Source organism: Tamandua tetradactyla, chromosome 17 (assembly GCF_023851605.1).
Source record: "Tamandua tetradactyla isolate mTamTet1 chromosome 17, mTamTet1.pri, whole genome shotgun sequence".
Taxonomy (NCBI): Eukaryota; Metazoa; Chordata; class Mammalia; order Pilosa; family Myrmecophagidae; genus Tamandua; species Tamandua tetradactyla.
In genome coordinates this window covers 15,111,795-15,136,475 of record NC_135343.1, presented here as the reverse complement: position 1 = coordinate 15,136,475, position 24,681 = coordinate 15,111,795, and the positions used below count along the sequence as shown (strand labels likewise).

General features: G+C 37.1%; 1 protein-coding gene across 11 annotated transcripts in view; it reads left to right on the top strand.

Moving 5' to 3' along the window:
• Window positions 1-24,681, top strand: part of THADA (THADA armadillo repeat containing) — a 456,651-nt gene that overhangs the window by 94,314 nt on the left and 337,656 nt on the right. For 9 of the 11 annotated variants that reach the window (XM_077134100.1, XM_077134099.1, XM_077134098.1 and 6 more), the window contains exon 23: window positions 13,045-13,177. In XM_077134100.1, the coding sequence (XP_076990215.1) occupies window positions 13,045-13,177 (133 nt within the window). Of the gene's footprint in view, window positions 1-13,044; window positions 13,178-24,681 lie in introns of those variants that run through there. The other 2 variants (XR_013164234.1, XR_013164232.1) reach the window with 2 other exon arrangements.

The following is a 24,681-nucleotide window of genomic DNA, read 5'->3' as shown; positions in this document are numbered from 1 at the left end:
TCAAAGTTGTTGACTACAGTGTAAATCTAGAAGGGAGTTTAATGAGTAATTGATGTTGTCTTACTCTTCGTATATTTGAATTGTGTTGTTTATTGAAATATAGCTTAACCTACAAATACTGATGGCAATAAATACATTCATTTTTGCATTATTGTTCTGAGAAAATAGACAGCTGACATTTAGCTATTTTTTTTCATTAAAACTAGTTAGTCTTGGGCTGGCCACCATGGCTCAGTGGCAGAGTTCTCACCTGCCATGCTGGAGACCCGAGTTCGATTCCCGGTGCCTGCCCATGCCAAACAAAACAAAAACTAGTGCTGACTTGTGGATGGCATCAATTATATGGTGGGCAGAGTGATTTGAATATGGATTTTAAACTTTGAACAGTTAATTATAGCTACTGCCGTTCAAATTCAACAGAAAATGTCTAGTGAACACTTGAAATATAATAATGAAAAAATAATTTTCTCTACCTTTCTGGAGAATGAAAGGCTGAGTCTCTAAAGAGCATGAAATTGAAACTAGAAATAAATGTAGAATGTAGAATGTCAGATTTGGGGGGAAAATCATTCAACTCTATATGAAAAAATATATAATTTTGTCTAAAGCTTTATTTTCATTTCCTTTGGCAAACATGCCTAAATAAGACATCTTTTATTTTTCACTGAAGTGTCTTACTAATTTTACTTGAAATGTTAATAATTAAGAATAATTAAGTGAAGATCCACCCTGGGAAGCCATATAATAATTTATATAGAGAAAAATCTTTTTAATTTCCCATTCTGTAGTAGATTAAAAGGATTTGGGAAAAGCTTGAATGTCTTGATTTTAAAATCTAAGTTTTGTGTCTTTGGTCTGTGAGTTGCTACTGACCCCTGAGTTTTTATTTTTGTTTTTCAGCCTCCTTCTATAGTTGAGTCAGATCTCCTTTGATCACTCGTTTTTAAGGTCTTCGTAATAATGCTTTGTCCTTTAGACACAACAGCAGAGGAAGCCTGTTCTCAGTCAGTAAGCTGAATCCTAGTTTTATTAGTGCCAGAGTTTCGAAATACTAATTTTTCTCCTTGGTCTCAATGATCAATGATTTCGAATATTATGAAAACCATCTATCTGGTGCATCCTTCTATCCACGTCTTTTAATTCACTGTTTCTTGCCAGAGCCCTCTGATTGGTAATTGTTAAGATTTGATCATTGTTATTATTGCCAGTGCCTGCAGCTGAGGCTTTAAAATAGCTCCCTGAGTTTTAGCCTGGAGTAAAACCTCAACAATTTTTGGTGGTGGTAAGAGAGGTTAAGATGGCTTCTATTGATAGGCCACTTTCTCACTGGATCTCATTGAAGCAAATCATTTTTCAGGCTTAAAGTTTCTCCATGCTTCGAAGGGTTATGTTCCCTTTTGAAAATGTGCACACAACCTCCCAGAACATCTGTCAGTATTTAGTTTAATTTGAAATAATAAATATGAACCTTGAAATAATAAACATAATACTAGACTAAAGAAAGAATGAATGGAGTAGAGTTTAGCTTATAAAATAATTGGAGATTGGAAAATCTCTTAAGTTAGGAAAAATACCATAGTAGAAGAGTTTGAGGAAATGGAGGGAACATTTCTCAATTAACAATAATAATGTAACTAATCAGAACTCAACAAAAAATAACTGTGTTACTAAACCTTGGAGAATGAATCTCTGGATGAAGCCGTTGGAAAACCACTTATAGTCAGGGCACTTGATTTATTGGCACAAAATAGTCTAATGACCAATTAGTTGGGCATAGAGCATTTGTAATTTGATTTCAGTCTGCGGGTTTTATGCTTATCTTAGAATACTTACCCACTACAAGTGAGTGCTGTGTGGATAGAAGTTGGACTAATCTGTTTATGGAACAATAATTTGCTTCAGTGATCTGCTCAAGAAAACACAAAGGCCTGAACAGCAGCCATAATCTGTTACTTTTAATAGGGACTCAGACCATAGCACTTAGCATAGGAAGCAAAAAGAACATCTCTGCGTCTTTACTGAGAATTTTGCTAATTTGTGACCCATTCTTGACTGTGATGAAGAGGAAAATCAGTGGTGTCATCGCTCCCCAATATGTTCTCTCCCACTCCAGGTCCCCAACCACCACTCTTCCTGGAGTGTAGAGAATAGAATACTGAGCTGCAAATGAAAGCTAAGCTCTACCTCCCAGCTTTGCTGACATAAAGCAAACTGTTTAACCTCTTTAGGCTGCTGTTTCCCTTTGATAAAATAAGATGGTTAACGCTAAGGCTTCTTTCAGCTTTGAACATTCTGCGGATTATATGATGCTACTTTCTTGTTTCTTATTGGGAAAGTTTGGGGATTTCAGAGTATGAAAGATTGAGGGAAATTGTATAAATTTTCAGTAAAATTTTTTTTAAAACTGGTAAAGTGATCTCATAGGAATATTTTGTAGATTCATAACTTTTAGTGTCAGTGAGTTGTTTATGAAGAACTTTGAACTCCTTTTAAGAAAGTTGCAATTTTATGATGTACTCAAAGGCCAGAGACACTGTGCATTTTGTATTAATTTGACACAATGAAATAAAACAGAAGAGTCTCCAGACAGAGAGGATGTCGGCTCTTTTAGTAGAAAGACATTTGCTAACAAAAGCAGGATTTTGGAATTCCCCCAGGCGGTGATTGATGACTGCATACAGTTGGCACAAGAACCAAGGACTGCTTTCCTGGGGAACTTTTCCCTTTTCCTTGCTGACCTATGGTGAGGAACCAAAACAAACAACTAGGTTTACAGCATTATTTCTGGAAGTCTTGCATGGTTCCATTTTTACCTCTCAATTCCTTCATTATCATAAACCCCAGCAACTTTGGAGTTTTGAAATCACTTCCTTAAAAAGTAATCTTCCCTTGCTGGGGAGTAGATAGAAGGTTCTTTGAATATTTAGAACTCTAGGTTTGGCTATTGTGTTTTTACAGGAACAGTGACTTCACCATTGATAGGTCTTAAAGTACAGTCCCACTTTTCTACACTTGGTTTTCCAATTTTTTGCCTAATTGAAGACACAGCTAATGTGCAACCACTGGGACCCACACGAAATGGCCCTATTTATCATTTATCAAAATATTGAACATCTACAGTGTGCTACATGCTGTGCTAGAAGAGCTGTTTTTGATAATTGATAGTATAATATGGTAGGGCAGAGTTGTGACCCTGTATTAGCATCTGAATCTGAAACATTTAACTCCTTGGAACTAAGAGAAGACCTGAACAAGAAATGAAGGCTTGTGTTGGGCCATTATGAGGTGTTTTGGGGACATTCTCATCAGAAGCTTCCAGTGTTTATATAGTTTAGGATCATTGTCTTCCCCATTTGTTAATAGTAACCCAGATAATAATATCTCATTGATTTTCAAAGCATTTTTATAGTTATCATTTTAATTCTTAGACACTGAGCCATCAAATGATTTGTCCATGGTCACAGAACTAATTGGTAGCAGAGCTAGCACTAGAACCCACATATTTTTCTGGTACTTCAAATTATTTAAAAAATTAGTGGTTCAACAAAAGTTTATTGATCACCTGCTTTATATAAGGAATTGTGATAGAGGATAAAAAGATTTGTAAAACGTGATCTTTTGTTCTGAAAGGATATTCCAGACTGCCATTTTATATTTGGGATTAGGTAAGTATATTAGATAATTTTCAAGAGAATAAAGGTCAAGAGGGAGATCTACTCACTGAGATATCTATCCCTGGTGATGGGAAGAGTGATTAATGCCATTAACAAAAAAATCAAGTCAAGAATTAGGGCCTGATAAGAGGTGGGATGATGTTTTAGACTGGTAGGTTATCTAGAGGGATAGCAGACAGTTCAAAATATAGGGCAGGAGCTTGAGAGTGATCAGCCATTTGGATTTGCCCTGGGACCCTCGGCTTTTTTAGTACTGCAAGTCTAGCACTGTGGAAAACTTCAGTCCTGGGCCAACAGAATCAGTTTGCTGCTCTGGCTGGAAGTGTGTATTTGGAGTCATCCACACAGAGGAGATAACTGAAACCATGAAACTGAAGGGTATATCCTAGAGAGAGTTAATTAAGAAGGTAAGATTATACTGTAAATTAAATGCTGTATCTATAGCTAAATCTCAGAAACCTTAGTTTTCAAAACATGATTCTAACTCATGTTCACACACAACTGTACAGACCTCAGTTCAATAACTGTACATGAACCTGAACTAGCCTCTAACTGGTTTTGTTCTTGCATCTTAGAAAAATTATCTTTTGGGGCAAATTTTAGGCAAATATATTAGATTTTAATAGGTTATTTGTTAATTTCAGTAAGAAAATGTTGTCATATGGCGACTTTGGTATATGAGAATTTGCTGAATTCATTTATACCTATTAGAGGAAACTAAGGTGCTGAATCACCTGCTAACTCGCTGATGGCATTTCTTATCATTAGAACCCAAACATTGCTTATACTTTCTTTTCCAGGCTTAATACCCTTTCTTTGTCAACTTGGTTTTTCAGAATGCCACACTCAACAGGTAATTTATATCTATAGAATAAATGAATAAATATTATTTATTCTACAGATATTTAATTGAGCTTCCTATTGGGTGACAGGTCCTGTTTGAGATGTTGGGAATAGATAAGTAACTAGGATGGGGAATGTCCCTGATTTCATGGGATATGTCCCTTATATTTTAAGAGAAGGGGATATACCATAATTAGAAACCATCTAATTTCCAATTCAATACACATGGCAGTATATAGTTGATGTGATTGAATTTGATGGCAAAGTCTCTCTTTCCTCATACACTAAAGTAATATTTAAGCCAAAGCCTGAATCTCAAGAAGCAAAGATTTCTGAGGAAGGGGCTTTCCAAGTGATGTGAGCAACTAATGCAAAAGCCCTTGGTTTATTTAAAAATGAAATGGTACAAGATGAAGTTGAATGAGGTGGCTGCAGATATGTAGGGCTTTGTGAGCCAGGAAGAGGAGTTTGGATTTTTATACTCCCTGGAAATCCTTTTTTCTGAGAGCCTTCAGCCACATAGGTATAAAAATAAAAGGTATCCTGGGAACCGTACAGACGTTAATATGTATGGGCCATGGTAAATAGCTTTAAGATTATGAATAACATACATAGATGTATGTTATGGAGTTGCTTGGAAAGGGGGAAAAAGGGAGGATGGGACAAAGGAGAAACTACATAAATGTATAAAATAAATTGAGGTAAAGTTTCTGTTCTCAAAAATTGTACTTGTCCTCTCCAAGCTGCCTTTATCCTATTCTCAAATACATGTATTTGGTATCTTAGATCATTTTATCCAGTATCATCAATGAATAATTTTAAACTAGTCCATAGACAAGCACGTAGCTTGTGAAAGCAGACACTTCTTTTTCACATTGTAGATGATATTTTCCCTCCAAACCTAGAGGGTTTGCTGTAGCCAAGTATAAGGGTGTATAGCCTTCCCATCCCAGTTCAAAGACAATAGATTCTGTTGAGTTTTTTTTGCATAGGCAGGCACTGGGAATCAGACCTGAGTCTCTGGCATGGCAGGTGAGAATTCTGCCATTAAGCCACTGTTGCACCGCCCTCTATTGCTTTTTATGTTCTATGCAGATAAACTTTGCTTTGCAAAACCTTGGATTTGGGAGAGTTTTCGAGAAAAATGGAATTCTCGAAACAGTAATATAGTAGAGATTTGGTAGTGATTCTAAAATTATTAGATTATATTTTCATCTTCTTTCCCTAAAAGCCTCAACCTTTTTAAATATGTAAATAGGTGTTTTTCAATTTCTTCTTGTTTTCAGCTGTAAAAAATAGTCAAATCTTATGTCTTTGTATTGTGTATCAGACCAGTACTAATTATTCTTCCCTTGATTGCCTATATATCATTCTCTTAGATATGTGTTGCATAGTGTTTTAGGAATCAGAAAGTATGTTATTCTGATTAGCCAGGCTGTTAGTTAAGATTGTTGTTTATTGCTATTTTCATTCAGATGATAATAGTGATGACATACGATGTTGCTCTTGAGTAAACACATCATTTGCTCAGTGTTAAGATTAGGTACAAATTCTGATTTAGTCTGTAAAATGATGTTTGTTTTTTTGTTTTGCATTATCTAGAATTATTTAAAAGATTGACTAATGAAAATAAGGGAAGAAAAATGAGGAACCATGATAAGATACAAGTTTATTAACAATTAGCAAATAATTAGCAAATAAGTAACATTTTTCTCAACCCAGTAACTTATTTATTGGACTGAATTTTCATTTGGAGTTGCGCTTAAACCTGACAAAATGAAAATTTGTGTTTATGGGGAAAGGAAATAGTTTTCTGCTTTCTTGTGCTAAGAGCCCTTGATAACAGCTTGGTAAGTAAACTATTATTTGAGAAAGATTTCAACAGAGGCTTATTCCCTACTCATTTGAGTATGGCATTTCATGGTTGTACATGGTTAGGTTCCTGGTGCTTCCAGTTTTGATAATAAAAATTATGGGAATTTTGCTTCATGTATTGGCTTTAAATGTACTATGTTTAAAGATAAAATTAGTTGCTTTGTGTTTGCAGTTGAAATAATTCCATTAAGCCAGTGGTGAATCATTTAGTTAAAAAAAACAGTGTATTAACTGTTATAAATTTCCCCAGTTGCCCAGGGTTGTTGAAGGACTTCCAGAAATGAACTGAGATATAGTTAACTCCAAGGCAGTCATAAGTGGGTTATCAGCTATGTGAATTTTCAGTAGGATATTTCAGTTTTCCACCTAGCTTTTCATCCACATCACCACCCCCCTTCCTCCCCGTATCCCCCACCCCACTGATGGTCAACACTCAGGACTTGAAATCAATGTAAATGGTAAATTGAATAAAGTGTGATTAGGAAGGTAGCTTTTAAAAAATGATATGCTCTGTAATATATTCCAAAGCTACATGACAGCACTTTCTAAATTATGTGTAATTTGAAATTATCATTCTATTCTTCCTTTCCCAGAGCACAGCAAAGTGTCAAGTAACCATTAGGTACTCTGTCAATCTTTTTTAAAAAAAATGAATGAATGAAATTCACTGATGCAAACAATAGAGAATTAATGGTACCTTTATCATGAGTCAGATCAAGGCAAATGTGTGTCTGAGCCTTTAGAGCAGACACCTTGAAGTAATGCCTTCTTTTTAAGCAAGGACTTTTGTCAATCTATATTTTAATTCTTGCTCTGTCACTTAATAGCTGTATAAGAATATGGAGAATACTGAAATAACAGTTGTGTAGGCACAAACCAGCTTTTAATATCTTTGCCAAATTTATTTCAGATTTTTAAAAAGTAAAATGTTACAGATATTCTTGAAGCCTTCTGTGTATGAACTCCAATCCTATATCTCTTTTTCCTTCCACAGAGGTAATTACCATCTACAATTTGTCATTTATTATTCCCATGAATATTTTTATAATGTTACTTCATAATAGGTTTATAAACAATATACAATATTGTATTACATGATTTAAAGCTTTATATAAATAGTATTGTGTGTCTCTGACATTGTCCTTGTTTTACTGATTCTATTTTTTAGTTGTTAGATCAAGATTTCGTTAAGAGTCAAGAACCATTCTAATTTCAAATAGGGGAGGGTGACACATGGTGAGGTGGCCAACTCTAATTCCAGGCTTGCCTGCCTCCTTAATTGGTTGGCTTTGCTAGATAGAACCTTGGTGTGGCCTGCTCAGAGAGGCTCAGGGAAAGCTCACTGACAGTTTTGGAGAATGCTCCCAAACTAGTATTTGTTGTACTAGTATTTCAGCGCACTTTGATAGGAAGAATAAGGAAATAGGAAAATGCTACTCATTTCCTGAATTGTTCTCCCCTTGGTTTTTCAAGCACAGTAAATCCCTATAGGAGATTTGACCTTAGATTGCATTATTATCTATATGCCAGTCCGAAATTGCCCATGGTACTATGATAAGGAAGAAAGTACAAGAAAGTGAAAATCACAGATAATCACAGAGCAAGTAGCTTTTACTTTCCTCAACTTTTTCTTGGTGGTTAGGTCACAAAAAATTGTCTTCTGTTTTAATTCTCTCTCTCTTTTCTTCTCTTCTTCTTTGTCTTTGCCCTCACCCATTTTGGAGTGAATTAACCCAGAAATACTTAAGAATCAGTGAAGAAGGAGCAAAAGAAGGCAATAATCCATTATATCATTTGCATTTTAATAACTACTCTGAGGAATTTGGATTTCAGTTTTTGATTGAGGAAATTAGTAATCAACTAGAGAAAGTACTTAATGAAACACTAGACATTTACCTTAATTTTAAAAATATGTAAAATCCAGTGATTGGGAAGTAATATCAATCCTTAAAAATATAAAAGCGTAGGACAGATTGTCCCAGACCTTGCCCTACCTGTAGAAGGCAGGTCATTGAGCTTTCCTAAAGGATGCTATGGGAGGGCAATGAAGTTGTGCTTCAGGGGCAAGGGATTACTGGCTGTAGGACATACACTGCAGTGCCCAGACTGTGAGGAAATTGTTTCCTAAGGAAGAAGGGGCATTTGGAACCATGTACACAGGGGAATTTCTAGGGCCACACATGCATGCCCAAGACACCTATGCAGAAAGAATCAAGGAGGCCCCTACTCTTTGGGCTGGAGCTCTTCTCTAAATCAGTAAAATTATAGATTACCATAAAGAGAATCCCAATAGAGAGATGGAAATTATGAAAGGGAACCAAACAGAACTGAAGACCACAGTGACAGAAATTAAAATTTCTGTAGAGGGAATTAACTGTATACTGGATCTAGCAGAAGAAAATATTAGACTATTTGAAAATAAGACAGTTGAAATCATTCAGTCTAAGCAACAGAAAGAAGTATGTAAAGTGAATAGAGGCTGAGATACCTGTGGGACACCACAGTGTGCATGCCCAATTGTGGAAATCCCAGAAGTAGAAGACAAGAGAGAAAGTGGCAGAGAATATTCAAATAAATAATGGCTGTAAACTTCCCAAAATTTAATGAAAGACATGAATATAGAAATCTAGGATGCTGAACAAATTCCAAACTGGATAAACCCAGGTAAAAACACAATGTGGCATATTAAAATAAACTGTTGAATGCCAAATATAGAGAAGAAACATACAGAGAAGCAGTGTGTCACATACAAGGGAGCCTTGATAAGATTAAGTGCCAATTTCTCAGTGGAAACCAAGGAGGCGAGAAGATATTCAGAAGACACATAAAACTGCTAAAGTAAAAAATTGCCAACCAAGAATTCTGGATCTGGCAAAACTGTCTATCAAAAGTAAGAGCAAGACTAGGACATTTCCAAATAAACAAAAACTGAGGAATTTTCTCACCACTAGACCAACCCTACAAAAGATGATAGATCGAGTTCTACAGGTTGAGAGGAAAGGATAGTAGACATAGATTGAAGCCACATGAAGAAATAAAGATCTCCTGTGAGTGCAATTACATGGCAAATATAAATACCAGTAGTGTTGTATTTTTGGTTTGTGACTCCACTTTCTTTTTTTCACAGAATCTAAAAGACAAATTGGACGTATAATGTATAAAAATGCAATAATATGATAATGATAACACTGTCTTCTTTTCTGCTTTGAACTTGCTATGTGAAATGATCTCAGCTCCCCTTGGTAAAATCCTTAAAAACCTTGAACCCCCTAAACTTGGGGAGACAGATCTTGGGCTGCTAGGCCATCTGCTCTCCTACTGTGCCAGTAGTAATAAACTCTTCCTCTCTTTGGAAAAAAAAAAAAAAGGAATAAGAACTACAGAAGGGTATAGGAGCATAGTTTGTATATACTGTTGAAGTTAAGTTGGTGTCAAAACAAATGAAATTGTTATAGATTTAGGATGTTAGATTTCATCTCATGGTAACTACAAAGAAAATGGTGGATAATATGCAAGTTCATAGTGACAGAAATTACAGTACAGGTTGCCAGGGGCAGGGGGAAAGGGGAATGGAGAGTTAATACAAAATGAGTTACAGGGCTTCTGTTTGGAGAGATGGAAAAGTTTTAGTAATAGAAAGTGGTGAGGGTACTGCAATATTGTGAATGTGATTGATTCCATTTACTGGTATGCTTGAGAGTGGTTCAGTTGGGAAATTTATGTTGTGTATATATATATATATATATATGTTCGCACAATTAGAAAAAAAAAAGAAATGGCAATTAAAGAAACAATGACAAGTGTAATACATGATCCTGAATGGATGGAACCTAGCAAGGGAGGAGAAAAGGCTTAAGAGGGACATTATTGGGACATTAACAAATTGGAATATAGACTGTAAGCTTTATATCAATGTTAAATTATTTGATAACTATACTTGAGGGGGTTACATAAGTGATTAACCCTGTTCTTAGGATATGTGTTCAAGAGGATGGTGTATACAACCAACACTCAAGTGGTCAGCAATTGGCTTGATAGATAGATATACAGAAGGATGAATGGATGGATGGATAGAATGATACAGCAGATATGGCAAAATGTTAAAATTGATCAGTTTGGTATCTGGGAAGAAGACGACTGTTGGTGTTCTCTGGGTTTATATTAATTTTGTAACTCTTCTCTATGTTTGGAAGTATTTCAAAATAAAAGTTTAAGGTTTTTAAAAAATCCTGTAACTGTTATTTTTACCCCATGTACTTCAGAATTCATCTCTAAAAATTTTGGACGCTTTCTTTCTTGTTCACAGTACCATAGGCACACCCTAGAAATAATTCTTTGGTGCCTTCTAAGGTCTAGAATTTAAAAATTTTTGGTTTATTCAAATCAGTATCTAATAAAGTCCACATATTGCATTTGCTTCTTTTAATCTAGTGGCTCACATTTTTGATTGCTGGATTTGGTGGCTAAGGGGATGGGGTGTCATACTGGATATTACAGTGCTAAAAGGAAACCTTAAACCACAGAGCCTGCGGGGATTGGGGAGATTTAATTGTAACATTTATGGTTGAAATCGTATTTTTTAGGTCCATTCAAACTTTAAAAAATGCTTTCTTTAAAGTAGTATCATTAATTTAAATTTGTTCTATGTCAGATATACAACTAAATTTGAATTATTTTTAATTTTTACTGACAAACTGAAGTTTCACCGCATTAGAGTAAATAAAAAAATCTCATAGGTGGTTTTAAGAGATCTAATTCTCACATAAATTGAAAATCAGTTATCTTTCTGCAAGATATATTCTTCAATTTAAGAGAGAACATTTTTCCTTTGGATTTTTAGGTGTTTGTTTTCATATATTATGTTCAGCCCATGTCCTCTTCATGTCCTCCCTCAATTTATCGATTTCATTTTTGAAGAGGTTTTCCATTTCTGTTCGTATATTCAGCATTAGTTGTCTCAGCTCTTGTGTCTCATTTGAGCTATTGGTTTGTTCCTTTGACTGAGCCATATTCTCAATCTTTTGAGCGTGGACAGTTATCTTCTGCTGCTGGCGTCTGGGCATTTATTCAGATTTCTCTTGGTTTTGGACCCAGCAAGGTTGTAATATTTTTCTGTGAAATCTCTGGGTTCTGTTTTTCTTATCCTGCCCAGTAGGTGGCGCTCGTGGCACACGTTTGTCTGCGGGTCCCACCAGTAAAAGGTGCTGTGGGACCTTAAACTTTGGAAAACTCTCGCCGTCCTGGGGGTTCGCTAGCCGAAGCGGCTTGAGCCGGCCCGGGGTCCGAACGCGGGGAGGGTTGCTGGTCGCCGCAGCCAGGGAAAGAGCCCGTCCGAATTTCCTAGTCGGCCCTGGGCAACAAGCGTGGCAGGAGGGCGCCAGCGGCAGCGGCCCGCCCGAGAGAGTGCACGTTCCCCGGGAGTCACGGGGTCACCGTTCTCCGCGGCCTGGGGGTTTCCGATCCAATTCTCTCAGTTGGTCCGGGGGCTGCGCGTGGTGTGGGCGCCAGTCGCCTTGGTTTCAGGGGACCACCTCTCCAATTCTCCCAGCCGGCCCGGGAAGGGGGAAGGGAGTAACTCCGGCCGCTTGCCACCCCGCCCGGTAAGGCCCACGCGCCTCGGCGATCTCACCCGAGCTGCTTCTCTCAGCCAGCCAGCCATTCCAGGATGGGGTACGCTGTCTTTTTTATCTCTGTTGTGGCTTTGGGCACTTTCTGTATCGTTTCTACTCCCCTAGTAGGTGTCCTGGAGAAGAAACTAAGGTCCGCGCGTCTTACTAAGCCGCCATCTTCCTCATATATTAATTTAAGCTAAATGCAGTTACTTCCTAAGATAATTGTATCCTTCTACCACTGAATATGCTACTTTCTAGGAAGATATTATATGGTCTTACAGGGCATAAGTTTAAAAATTAAAAATGAAATGCGATTGTCTTTAAGAACCTTAAGATAATGCTTAGTTTTATAGAGCATTAAATCACTGACATTAATGTTCAAAAAAAACCTAAAACATTTATGTTTCTTCCTAGATAATCTGCTTTACTAAGATCATAAGATCTGTTTGAAAATTTTATTTTTGTGATATGCCAAATTTGAGGAAATGAGAAGGATTCCTAAAAATATATTTAAAATAAAGTGTTCTTTGTATTTGTATATAATCTCTATAAATGTCGAACATAAATTACAGTAAACTATAAAGTTATAGTCTTTCTGTTGAAAATCTTTAGTCTTAGAGTGCTAAATATTAACCTCCCTTAGGAAAGTTTGAATATGAATACAGTATTAAAACATTTTTCAGACAAGACCAAGTTATGGTGACATGCTTTTATATATGGAGCCTGTAATTGCTTCAGATGCTAAGACCCATAATAAAGAGAAAAGTAGATGAAAAGTAGAAAGTAAGATATTTATATATTTCACACTCTCCCCCACCCCCAAATATAAGGATGTTTATTCTTTTCTAACTTTTTTTTGTCATTTTTAAACAGTTTTATTCATACATTGTACATTCCAATCTAAGTAAAAAAATCACTAGTTCCTGGTATACTCACATAACCATGCCTATCTTTTCTGTCTATTAATGTGTATCAGTACTTTGTACATTTGCCTTTTGGTATCTAATAATTCTAAATGTTTGCTTATGTATGCCTCTTAGGTGCCCTAATGTGGGTCTGCAAAAGCTACTGGAACAGTGGTTATGGAATGTTTTAGAGGAAATTAAATGCAGTGATCCTTCATCTAAACTCTGTGCTACAAGGCGTAGTGCTGGAATTCCTTTCTACATACAGGTATTTATCTGTAGAACCAGAGCTATTTCTTTGTTTATTTTGATAATAGTACATCCTAATCCCCTTGACATGTGAGTGAACATATTACATAAAGGGACATTTCTTTCTTTTTAGTACCATTGTGGCTGTATTTTAATATGGGGACAGTGTGTTCTTGTGAAATATCTGTTCTTGGAACAAACTCTCTAAGAGGTCAGTCTTGTAATATGAACAGAGTGTGGTATAGATTTCCGCCTGTGGACTGAGTAGGCAGACATCACTATGGCACATTTTCAGGCAAGATTGTCTTGTATTCTCTCATTGCTCACTTCCTGGAAATGTGCATATTGCTTTTTTCTTTTTTTTTTTTTAATTAGAAAAAATAAGTCTTCCTCCCATTTCAAGACCCTCAAGACTCCCTTTGGAGCCAATCAGTATTACCAGATCCTTATGAATCCTTCCATCAAATAATCACAATCATAATAGCAGTAAACAGTTATTAGTGGTTACTATACATATAGTACTTCATTAAATCTTCCCCAAATCCTATGACACTGTTGGGGACTGAATCATGTCTTCCACAAAAGACAGATTCAGGTCCCAATCCGTGGTCCTCTACGTATAAGCCTACCATTTGTAAATAGGACCTTTAAAGATGTTATTCGTTAAGCTGTGCCCAAACTGAATGAGGGTGGAGATTAATCCAGTATGTCTGAAGTTCTTATAAGCAGTGGAATTGGATCTAAAAGGAAAAGACTTGGGGAACAGCCAGAAGCTGGGGGTCAACACAACCCAGAAGAGAAAGGAGAAGTGCCGTTGTGTACCTTGCCATGTGACAGAAAAGCAGAGTCAAAGATTGCCAGGCAACCAGAATATACTGACCCTGGGAAGAAGCACACCTTCTAGCCTTTGAAACTATGAGCCAATAAATCCTGTTGTTAAGCCATCCTATTGTATAGCATTTGTTTTAGCAGCTAGGAAACTAAAACAGGTAATTTTTTTGTTAGATGAATGTTTATATATTGTAGGTGAATGAGCTGGGACTTAGAAAACTTCAATGACATGTTAAAGGCCAGGGGAGGTGGAGAGCTAAGCCTTGAGTCCAGTCAGACTGAGTCCCTGTCCCTTTTGCATTCAAGAATGTGTTGTGAGGGTGGGCCACAGTGGCTCAGCAGGCGAGAATGCTCGCCTGCCATGCCAAAGGACCCGGGTTCGATTCCCAGTGTCTGCCCATGTAAAAAAAAAAAGAAGAATGTGTTGTGAGAGCATTTTCCTTTGTAACACAAACAAAAGCATACTCTATAAACCGACATTGTATCTTTAAGATTGCTCCATATTCGTACATCCAGATACTGCCATTGTTAGGAAGGTATTTTATTTCCACAGTATAGAAATTAAGGGGCGATTTCTTCCAGTAGGCACCACAACCACAGGAAGGACAGGCAATTTCTTCCTGTGGGACCCACGGAGGAGGCGCCCATAACTCGTGGAGTACTTGGGCCACGTGCAGTATTCTTTTTGCATGGGCAGTCACCAAGAATTGAACCGAGGGCTCCAGCATGACAGATTGATCACACTGTCAACTTCATTAAACGAGAGTCCTCCATGAAAATGTTACTTTTTCTAGACTGGGAAAGAACCTCTGAGTGTGCAATTTGATGAAAGCATCATCATTTTGCTTAGCTGGTGCTTATCTTGTTATGAGTGTAAACCCACCCAGAAGAAGACAATTCTCAGCTGAGCTGTTGACCATGCAGCCACTGGTTTCGTGAAAGCTGCATGCTCGAGGCTCTGACGTGTAGTTGACATCTCTTCCCTCATTAAAAAGAGGCCTGGTAAGATGGTGGGATTTCCGGAGAAGATGGCGGCTTAGTAAGACGCGCGGGTCTTAGTTCCTCCTCCAGAACAGCTACTAGGGGAGTAGAAACGATACAGAACAGCTCCCGGAGTCACAACAGAGATCAAGAACACAGCGTACCCCATTCTGGAACGGCTGACTGACTGGGAGAACCCGCTCCGGTGAGATCGCCGAGGGGCGCAGGCTTCCCCGGGCCGGGGTGGCAGGCAGCCGGAGTCCCTCCCTCCCTCCTTCCCGGGCTAGCTGGGAGAATTGGACAGGTGGTCCCCTCAAGCCGCGGCGGCTGGTGCCCCCCCCACGCGCGGCCCTCCGAACCACCTGGGAGAATTGGATCGGAGATCCCCAGGCTGCAGAGAACGGTGACCAGGGTCCCTTCCAAACACGTGGCTTCCCGGTCCGGCTGGGAACGGTGTACTCCCCGGGCTGCGGCGGCTGGCGCCCTCCCGCCACGCTTGGCGCCCCGGGCCAGCTAGGAGATTCGGACGGGCGCTCTCCCGGGCTGCGGCGGCCGGCGACCCTCCCCGTGTTTGGATACCCGGGCCGGCTGGGAGATTCGGATTGGAACTCTTCCAAGCCGCTTCGGTTGGCGAACCTCCCCCACGGCGAGAGTTTTCCAAAGTTAAAGGATCCACAGCATCTTTTACTGGTGGGACCCACAGACAAACGAGTGCCACGAGCACCACCTACTGGGCAGGATAAGAAAAACAGCACCCAGAGATTTCACAGAAAAATCTTTCAAACTGTTGGGTCCAACACCCCGGGAAATCTGACTAAATGCCCAGACGCCAGCAGAAGATAACGGATCACGCTCAGAAAATTGAAAATATGGCCCAGTCAAAGGAACAAACCAGTAGTCAAATGAGATACAGGAGCTGAGACAACTAATGCTGAATATACGAACAGAAATGGAAAACCTCTTCAAAAACGAAATAAATAAATTGAGGGAGGACATGAAGAAGGCATGGGATCAACAAAAAGAAGAATTGGAAAGTCTGAAAAAAAAATCACAGAACTTATGGGATTGAAGGCACAGTAGAAAAGATGGAAAAAACGATGGATACCTACAATGATAGATTTAAAGAGACAGAAGATAGAATTAGTTATTTGGAGGATGGAACATCAGAATTCCAAAAAGAAACAGAAACTATAGGGAAAAATATGGAAAAATTTGAACAGGGGATCAGGGAACAGAAGGACAATATGAAGCGCAGAAATATACGTGTTGTGGGTATCCCAGAAGGAGAAGAGAAAGGAAAAGGAGGAGAAAAACTAATGGAAGAAATTATCACTGAAAATTTCCCAACCCTTATGAAAGACCTAAAATTACAGATCCAAGAAGTGCAGCGCACCCCAAAGAGAATGTACCCAAATAGGCATTCTCCAAGACACTTACTAGTTAGAATGTCAGAGGTCAAAGAGAAAGAGAGGATCTTGAAAGCAGCAAGAGAAAAACAATCCATCACATACAAGGGAAACCCAATAGACTATGTGTAGATTTCTCAGCAGAAACCATGGAAGCTAGAAGACAGTGGGATGATATATTTAAATTACTAAAAGAGAAAAACTGCCAACCAAGACTCCTATATCGAGCAAAATTGTCCTTCAAAAATGAGGGAGAAATTAAAACATTCTCAGACAAAAAGTCACTGAGAGAATTTGTGACCAAGAGACCAGCTCTGCAAGAAATACTAAAGGGAGCACTAGAGTCAGATATGAAAAGACAGAAGAGAGAGGTATGGAGAAGAGTGTAGAAAGAAGGAAAATCAGATATGATGTACATAATACAAAAGGCAAAATGGTAGAGGAAAATATTATCCAAACAGTAATAACACTAAATGTTAATGGACTGAATTCCCCAATCAAAAGACATAGACTGGCAGAATGGATTAAAAAACAGGATCCTTCTATATGCTGTCTACAGGAAACACATCTTAGACCCAAAGATAAACATAGGTTGAAAGTGAAAGGTTGGGAAAAGATATTTCATGCAAATAACAACCAGAAAAGAGCAAGAGTGGCTATACTAATATCCAACAAATTAGACTTCAAATGTAAAACAGTTAAAAGAGACAAAGAAGGACACTATCTACTAATCAAAGGAACAATTAAACAAGAAGAAATAACAATCATAAATATTTACGCACTGAACCGGAATGCCCCAAAATACGTGAGGAATACACTGAAAACACTGAAAAGGGAAATAGACACATATACCATAATAGTTGGAGACTTCAATTCACCACTCTCATCAATGGACAGAACATCTAGACAGAGGATCAATAAAGAAATAGAGAATCTGAATATTACTGTAAATGAGCTAGACTTAACAGACATTTATAGGACATTACATCCCACAACAGCAAGATACACCTTTTTCTCAAGTGCTCATGGATCATTCTCAAAGATAGACCATATGCTGGGTCACAAAGCAAGTCTTAACAAATTTAAAAAGAATGAAATCATACACAACACTTTCTCGGATCATAATGGGATGAAGTTGGAAATCAATAATAGACAGAGTGCAAGAAAATTCACAAATACATGGTGGCTCAACAGCACACTCTTAAACAACAAGTGGGCCAAAGAAGAAATTGCAAGAGAAATTAGTAAATACCTCGAGGCGAATGAAAATGAAAACACAACATATCAAAACTTATGGGACACAGCAAGGGCAGAACTAAGAGGGAAATTTATTGCCCTAAATGCCTATATCAGAAAAGAAGAAAAGGCAAAAATTCAGGAATTAACTGTCCACTTGGAAGAACTGGAGAAAGAACAGCAAGCTAATCCCAAAGCAAGCAAAAGGAAAGAAATAACAAAGATTAGAGCAGAAATAAATGAAATTGAAAACATGAAAACAATAGAGAAAATCAATAAGACCAGAAGTTGGTTCTATGAGAAAATCAATAGGATTGATGGGCCCTTAGCAAGATTGACAAAAAGAAGAAGAGAGAGGATGCAAATAAATAAGATCAGAAATGGAAGAGGAGACATAACTACTGACCTCACAGAAATAAAGGAGGTAATAACAGGATACTATGAACAACTTTACGCTAATAAATACAACAATTTAGATGAAATGGACGGGTTCCTGGAAAGACATGAACAACCACCTTTGAATCAAGAAGACATAGATGACCTCAACAAACCAATCACAAGTAAAGATATTGAATCAGTCATTCAAAAACTTCCTAAAAAGAAAAGTCCAGGACCAGACGGCTTCACATGTGAATTCTATCAAACATTCCAGAAAGAATTAGTACCAACTCTTCTCAAACTCTTCAAAAAAATCGAAGTGGAGGGAAAGCTACCTAATTCATTCTATGAAGCCAACATCACCCTCATACCAAAACCAGGCAAAGATATTACAAAAAAAGAAAACTACAGACCAATTTCTCTAATGAATATAGATGCAAAAATCCTCAACAAAATTCTAGCAAATCGTATCCAACAACACATTAAAAGAATTATACATCATGACCAAGTAGGATTCATCCCAGGTATGCAAGGAGAGTTCAACATAAGAAAATCAATTAATGTAATACACCATATCAACAAATCAAAGCAGAAAAATCACATGATCATCTCAATTGATGCAGAGAAGGCATTTGACAAGATTCAACATCCTTTCCTGTTGAAAACACTTCAAAACATAGGAATACAAGGGAACTTCCTTAAAATGATAGAGGGAATATATGAAAAACCCACAGCTAATATCATCCTCAATGGGGAAAAACTGAAAACTTTCCCCCTAAGATGGAACAAGACAAGGATGTCCATTATCACCACAATTATTCAACATTGTGTTGGAGGTTCTAGCCAGAGCAATTAGACAAGAAAAAGAAATACAAGGCATCAAAATTGGAAAGGAAGAAGGAAAACTATCACTGTTTGCAGACAATATGATCCTATACGTTGAAAACCCGGAAAAATCCACAACAAAACTACTGCAGCTAATAAATGAGTACAGCAAAGTAGCAGGTTACAAGATCAACATTCAAAAATCTGTAGTGTTTCTATACACTAGCAATGACAAGCTGAGGGGGAAATCAAGAAACGAATCCCATTTACAATTGCAACTAAAAGAATGAAATACCTAGGAATAAATTTAACTAAAGAGACAGAAGACCTATACAAAGAAAATTACAAAAAACTGTTAAAAGAAATCACAGAAGACCTAAATAGATGGAAGGGCATACCGTGTTCATGGATTGGAAGACTAAATATAGTTAAGATGTCAATCCTACCTAAACTGATTTACAGATTCAATGCAATACCAATCAAAATCCCAACAACTTATTTTTCAGAAATAGAAAAACCAATAAGCAAATTTGTCTGGAAGGGCAGGGTGCCCCGTATTGCTAAAAACATCTTGAGGAAAAAAAACGAAGCTGGAGGTATCGCGCTGCCGGACTTTAAGGCATATTATGAAGCCACAGTGGTCAAAACAGCATGGTATTGGCATAAAGATAGATATATCGACCAATGGAATTGAATAGAATGCTCAGATATAGACCCTCTCATCTATGGACATTTGGTCTTTGATAAGGCAGTCAAGCCAACTCACCTGGGACAGAACAGTCTCTTCAATAAATGGTGCCTAGAGAACTGGATATCCGTATGCAAAAGAATGAAAGAAGACCCATATCTCACACCCTATACAAAAAACTCAAAATGGATGAAAGATCTAAACATTAGGTCTAAGACCATAAAACAGTTAGAGGAAAATGTAGGGAGATATCTTATGCAACTTACAATTGGAGGTGGTTTTATGGACCTGAAACCTAAAGCAAGAGCACTGAAGAAGGAAATAAATAAATGGGAGCTCCTCAAAATTAAACACTATTGTGCATCAAAGAACTTCATCAAGAAAGTAGAAAGACAGCCTACACAATGGGAGACAATATTTGATAACGACATATCAGATAAAGGTCTAGTATCCAGAATTTATAAAGAGATTGTCCAACTCAACAACAAAAAGACAGCCAACCCAATTACAAAATGGGAAAAAGACTTGAACAGACACCTATCAGAAGAGGAAATACAAATGGCCAAAAGGCACATGAAGAGATGCTCAATGTCCCTGGCCATTAGAGAAATGCAAATCAAAACCACAATGAGATATCATCTCACACCCACCAGAATGGCCATTATCAACAAAACAGAAAATGACAAGTGCTGGAGAGGATGCGGAGAAAGAGACACACTTATCCACTGTTGGTGGGAATGTCAAATGGTGCAACCACTGTGGAAGGCAGTTTGGCGGTTCCTCAAAAAGCTGAATATAGAATTGCCATACGACCCAGCAATACCATTGCTGGGTATCTACTCAAAGGACTTAAGGGCAAAGACACAAACGGACATTTGCACACCAATGTTTATAGCAGCGTTATTTACAATTGCAAAGAGATGGAAACAGCCAAAATGTCCATCAACAGACGAGTGGCTAAACAAACTGTGGTATATACATACGATGGAATATTATGCAGCTTTAAGACAGAATAAACTTATGAAGCATGTAATAACATGGATGTACCTAGAGAACATTATGCTGAGTGAGAATAGCCAAAAGCTAAAGGACAAATACTGTATGGTCCACTGATGTGAACGGACATTCGAGAATAAACTTGTAATATGTCATTGGTAACAGAGTCCAGCAGGAATTGGAAACAGGGTAAGGTAATGGGTAATTGGAGCTGAAGGGATACAGACTGTGCAACAAGACTAGATACAAAAACTCAAAAATGAACAGCAAAATAATACCTAATTGTAAAGTAATCATGTTAAAACACTGAATGAAGCTGCATCTGAGGTAAAGGGTTTTTTTTTGTCTGTCTGTTTGTTTGTCTTTTTTTTTCTTCTTCTTCCTTTTCTTTTTTTTACTATTATTTTTTTCCTCTATATTAACATTGTATATCTTTTTCTGTTGTTTTGCTAGTTCTTTTCCTAAATCGATGCAAATGTACTAAGAAATGATGATCATGCATCTATGTGATGATGTTAAGAATTACTGATTGCATATGTAGAATGGAGTGATTTGTAAATGTTGTGTTAATTTCTTTTTTTCTTTAATTAATAAAAAGTATATATATATATAAAAAAAGAAATTAAGGGGCTCTCACTTCAGTGAATCCAAAGTAAATAACCCAAAGTCTTCACAATAATAAATCAGACTGTATCATGAAGTTTTCTGTTTAATAGTCATTAAGATACAATCCAGGAATGAAGAGGTATATTAGAAGCAATGAAAATAAATGTAGTCTCTAATTTGTAGTACCTCCATATTTTCCCCCTCCCTTTTTTATACCTCTTACAAATTCCCAAGCTCCTTTGTACTTTTTTTTAAGGAGAAATTGTAGGTTTACAGAAAATATGCAGAGTTCCTGTATATCTCCCTCACACATGCAGTTTTCCCTGTTAACACTTTGCATTAATGTGATTCTTTTGTTACAGTTGATGAAATAATGTTATTATAATTACACTATTTTCTGTGGTTTATAGTTTACATTAGGCTTCAAGGATTGTGTTTTATAGCCTTTGGATTTTTAAAAAAATTTTCATTCTAGTAATATATATACAATGTAAAATTTCCCCTTTTAGCCACATTCAGTATGTAATTCAGTGGTGTTAATTGCATTCACAAAGTTGTGTTACCATCACTATCATCTATTACCAAAACTTTTTTATCACTCCCAAAAGAAACGCTGTACCAATTAAGCATTAAATCCCCATTCCCTACTACCATAGCACCTTGTAACTTGTATTCTAGTTTCTAACTCTATGAATTTTCTTATTCTGTTTATTTTCTGTCAGTGAAATTGTGCAATATATATCCTTTCGTGTCTGGTTTATTTCACTTAACATGATGTCTTCTAGGTTCATGTTGTCCCATGTATCAGAATTTCATCCCTCTATATGGCTAATAATATTCCATTGTGTGTATATTCTGCATTTTGTTTGTCTGCTGATCTTTTGATGGGCACTTGGGTTGCTTCCACCTTTTGGCCACTGTGAATAATGCTGATATCAACATTGATGTGCAAATATCTGTTCGAGTCCCTGCTTTTCATTCTTTTGGGTGTATACCTAGAAGTGGGATTTCAAGATCATATGTTAGATCATATTTCTGAGGAAACCCTAATCTGTTTTCCACAATGGCTGCACCATTGTATGTTCCCTCTAATGATGAACAAGTGCCCCTATTTCTTCATATCTGCTCGAACACTTACTATTTTCTGTTGTTGTTTTTTTTCCTGTTCTTTTAATAGTACTCATTCTGGTGGGTATGATGTGGTAACTTGTGGCTTTGATTTACATTTCCCTAATGGCTAATGATGTTGAACATTTTTTCAGGTTTTTTTTAGCCATTTGTATATCTTCCTTGGAGAAGTGTCTAGTTAAGTCTGTGGCTCATGTTTTAGTTTTTTTCTTCTTTTTGTTCTTGAGTTGTACAATTTCTTTATGTATCTGAATATATTTTCTCCCATTGTTTAGGTTCTTAAAGTCCCTTGAAGCACAAAATTTTGATGAAGTCCCATTTATCTATATTTTCTCCTGTTCTTGTTTTTGGTGTAAAGTTTACGAAACCATTGCCTAGCACAAAGTCCTGCAGATGCTTCCCCATGTTTTCATGTAGGAGTTTTGTAATTTTATTGCTTTTTTTTAATCCATTTTAAGTTAATGTTTGTATGTGAGTGAGCTAGGGGTCCACTTTCTTTCTTTTGCATATGGATGTCAGTTTTCTCAGGAACATCAGTTGAAGAGACTATTTTTTTCCACATGGAGGACACTTGACAGCTTTGTCAAAAATCAGTTAGCTATAGGGTGTGAGGGTTTATTTCTGAACTCTTAATTTGATTCCATTGATGTATATGTCTATCCTTGTGCCAGTGCCATGTTGAATACTATAGCTTTATGAGAAATTTTAAAATTGGGCATGTGAATCCTCCCATATCATTAATTTTTTCATGATGGATTTGGCTTTTTGGGGCCCCTTAACCTTCCATATAAATGGCTTCTCCATTTCTGAAAAGCAGGCTATTGCAATTTTGATTGGGATTGCATTGAATCTGTAAATCACCTTGGGTAGAATTAACTTCTTAACAATGTTTCGTCTTCGAATCCTTGAACATGGAGTCCTTTACTTGCTTGGTTAAATTTATTCTTAGATATTTAATTCTTTTAGTTGCTATTGTAAGTGGGATTTTTTTTTCTTGATTTTTTTCTTCAGATTGCACATTAGTATTATGTAGAAACACTACTGATTTTTGAGCATTGATCTCGTACCCTGCCACTTTACTGAATTTGTTCATTCACTCTAGTAGCTTTGTTGTAGATTTTTTGGGACTTACTGTACATAGGATTATGTCATGCTCAAATAGTGTAAAAGTTTTACTTCTTCCTTTCCCATTTGGATGCCTTTTATTTCTCTTTTCCGACCTAACGCCTCTGGCTAGAACTTTCTACCCAGTCAATGTTAAAAAACAGTGGTGGCAGTGGGCATCCTGGTTTTGCTCCTGATCTTAGAGGGAAAGCTTTGAGTCTTCTCACCATTGAGTATGATGTTAGCTATAGGTTTTTCGCACATGCACTTTTATCATGTTGAAGAAGTTTACTTCTACTCCTAATGTTCTAAGTATTTTTATCAAGAAAGGGTGCAATATTTTGTCAAATATCTTTCCTGCATCAATTGAGATGATGTTTTTTTTAATTTATTTTTTTATTAATTAAAAAAAAATTGAGTAACACTACATTTAGAAATCATTCCATTCTACATATGCAATCAGTAATTCTTAATATCATCACATAGATGTATGATCATCATTTCTTAGTACATTTGCATCGATTTAGAAAAAGATAGCAAGACAACAGAAAAAGAAATAAAATGATAATATAGAGAAAAAAATAAAAAAAATACAAAAAATATATAAAACAAACAAACAAACAAAAAACTGGAGCTCAGATGCAGCTTCATTCAGTGTTTTAACATAATTACATTACAATCAGGTAGTATTGTGCTGTCCATTTTTGAGTTTTTGTATCTAGTCCTGTTGCACAGTCTGTATCCCTTCAGCTCCAAGTACCCATTATCTTACCCTATTTCTAACTCCTGATGGTCTCTGTTTCCAATGACATATTCCAAATTTATTCTCTAATGTCGGTTCACATCAGTGGGACCATACAGTATTTGTCCTTTAGTTTTTGGCTAGTCTCACTCAGCATCATGTTCTCTAGGTCCATCCTAGAAATTTTGGACATTTTGGCTGTTTCCATCTCTTTGAATTGTAAATAATGCTGCTATAAACATTGGTGTGCAAATATCCGTTTGTGTCTTTGCCCTTAAGTCCTTCGAGTTCACCTGGCAATGGTATTGCTGGGTCGTATGGCAATTCTATATTCAACTTTTTGAGGAACTGCCAAACTGCCTTCCACAGTGGTTGCACCATTTGGCATTCCCACCAACAGTGGATAAGTGTGCCTCTTTCTCCACATCCTCTCCAGCACTTGTCATTTTTTGTTTTGTTGATAATGGCCATTCTGGTGGGTGTGAGATGATATCTCATTGTGGTTTTGATTTGCATTTCTCTAATAGCCAGGGACATTGAGCATCTCTTCATGTGCCTTTTGGCCACTTTGTATTTCCTCTTCTGAGAGGTGTCTGTTCAAG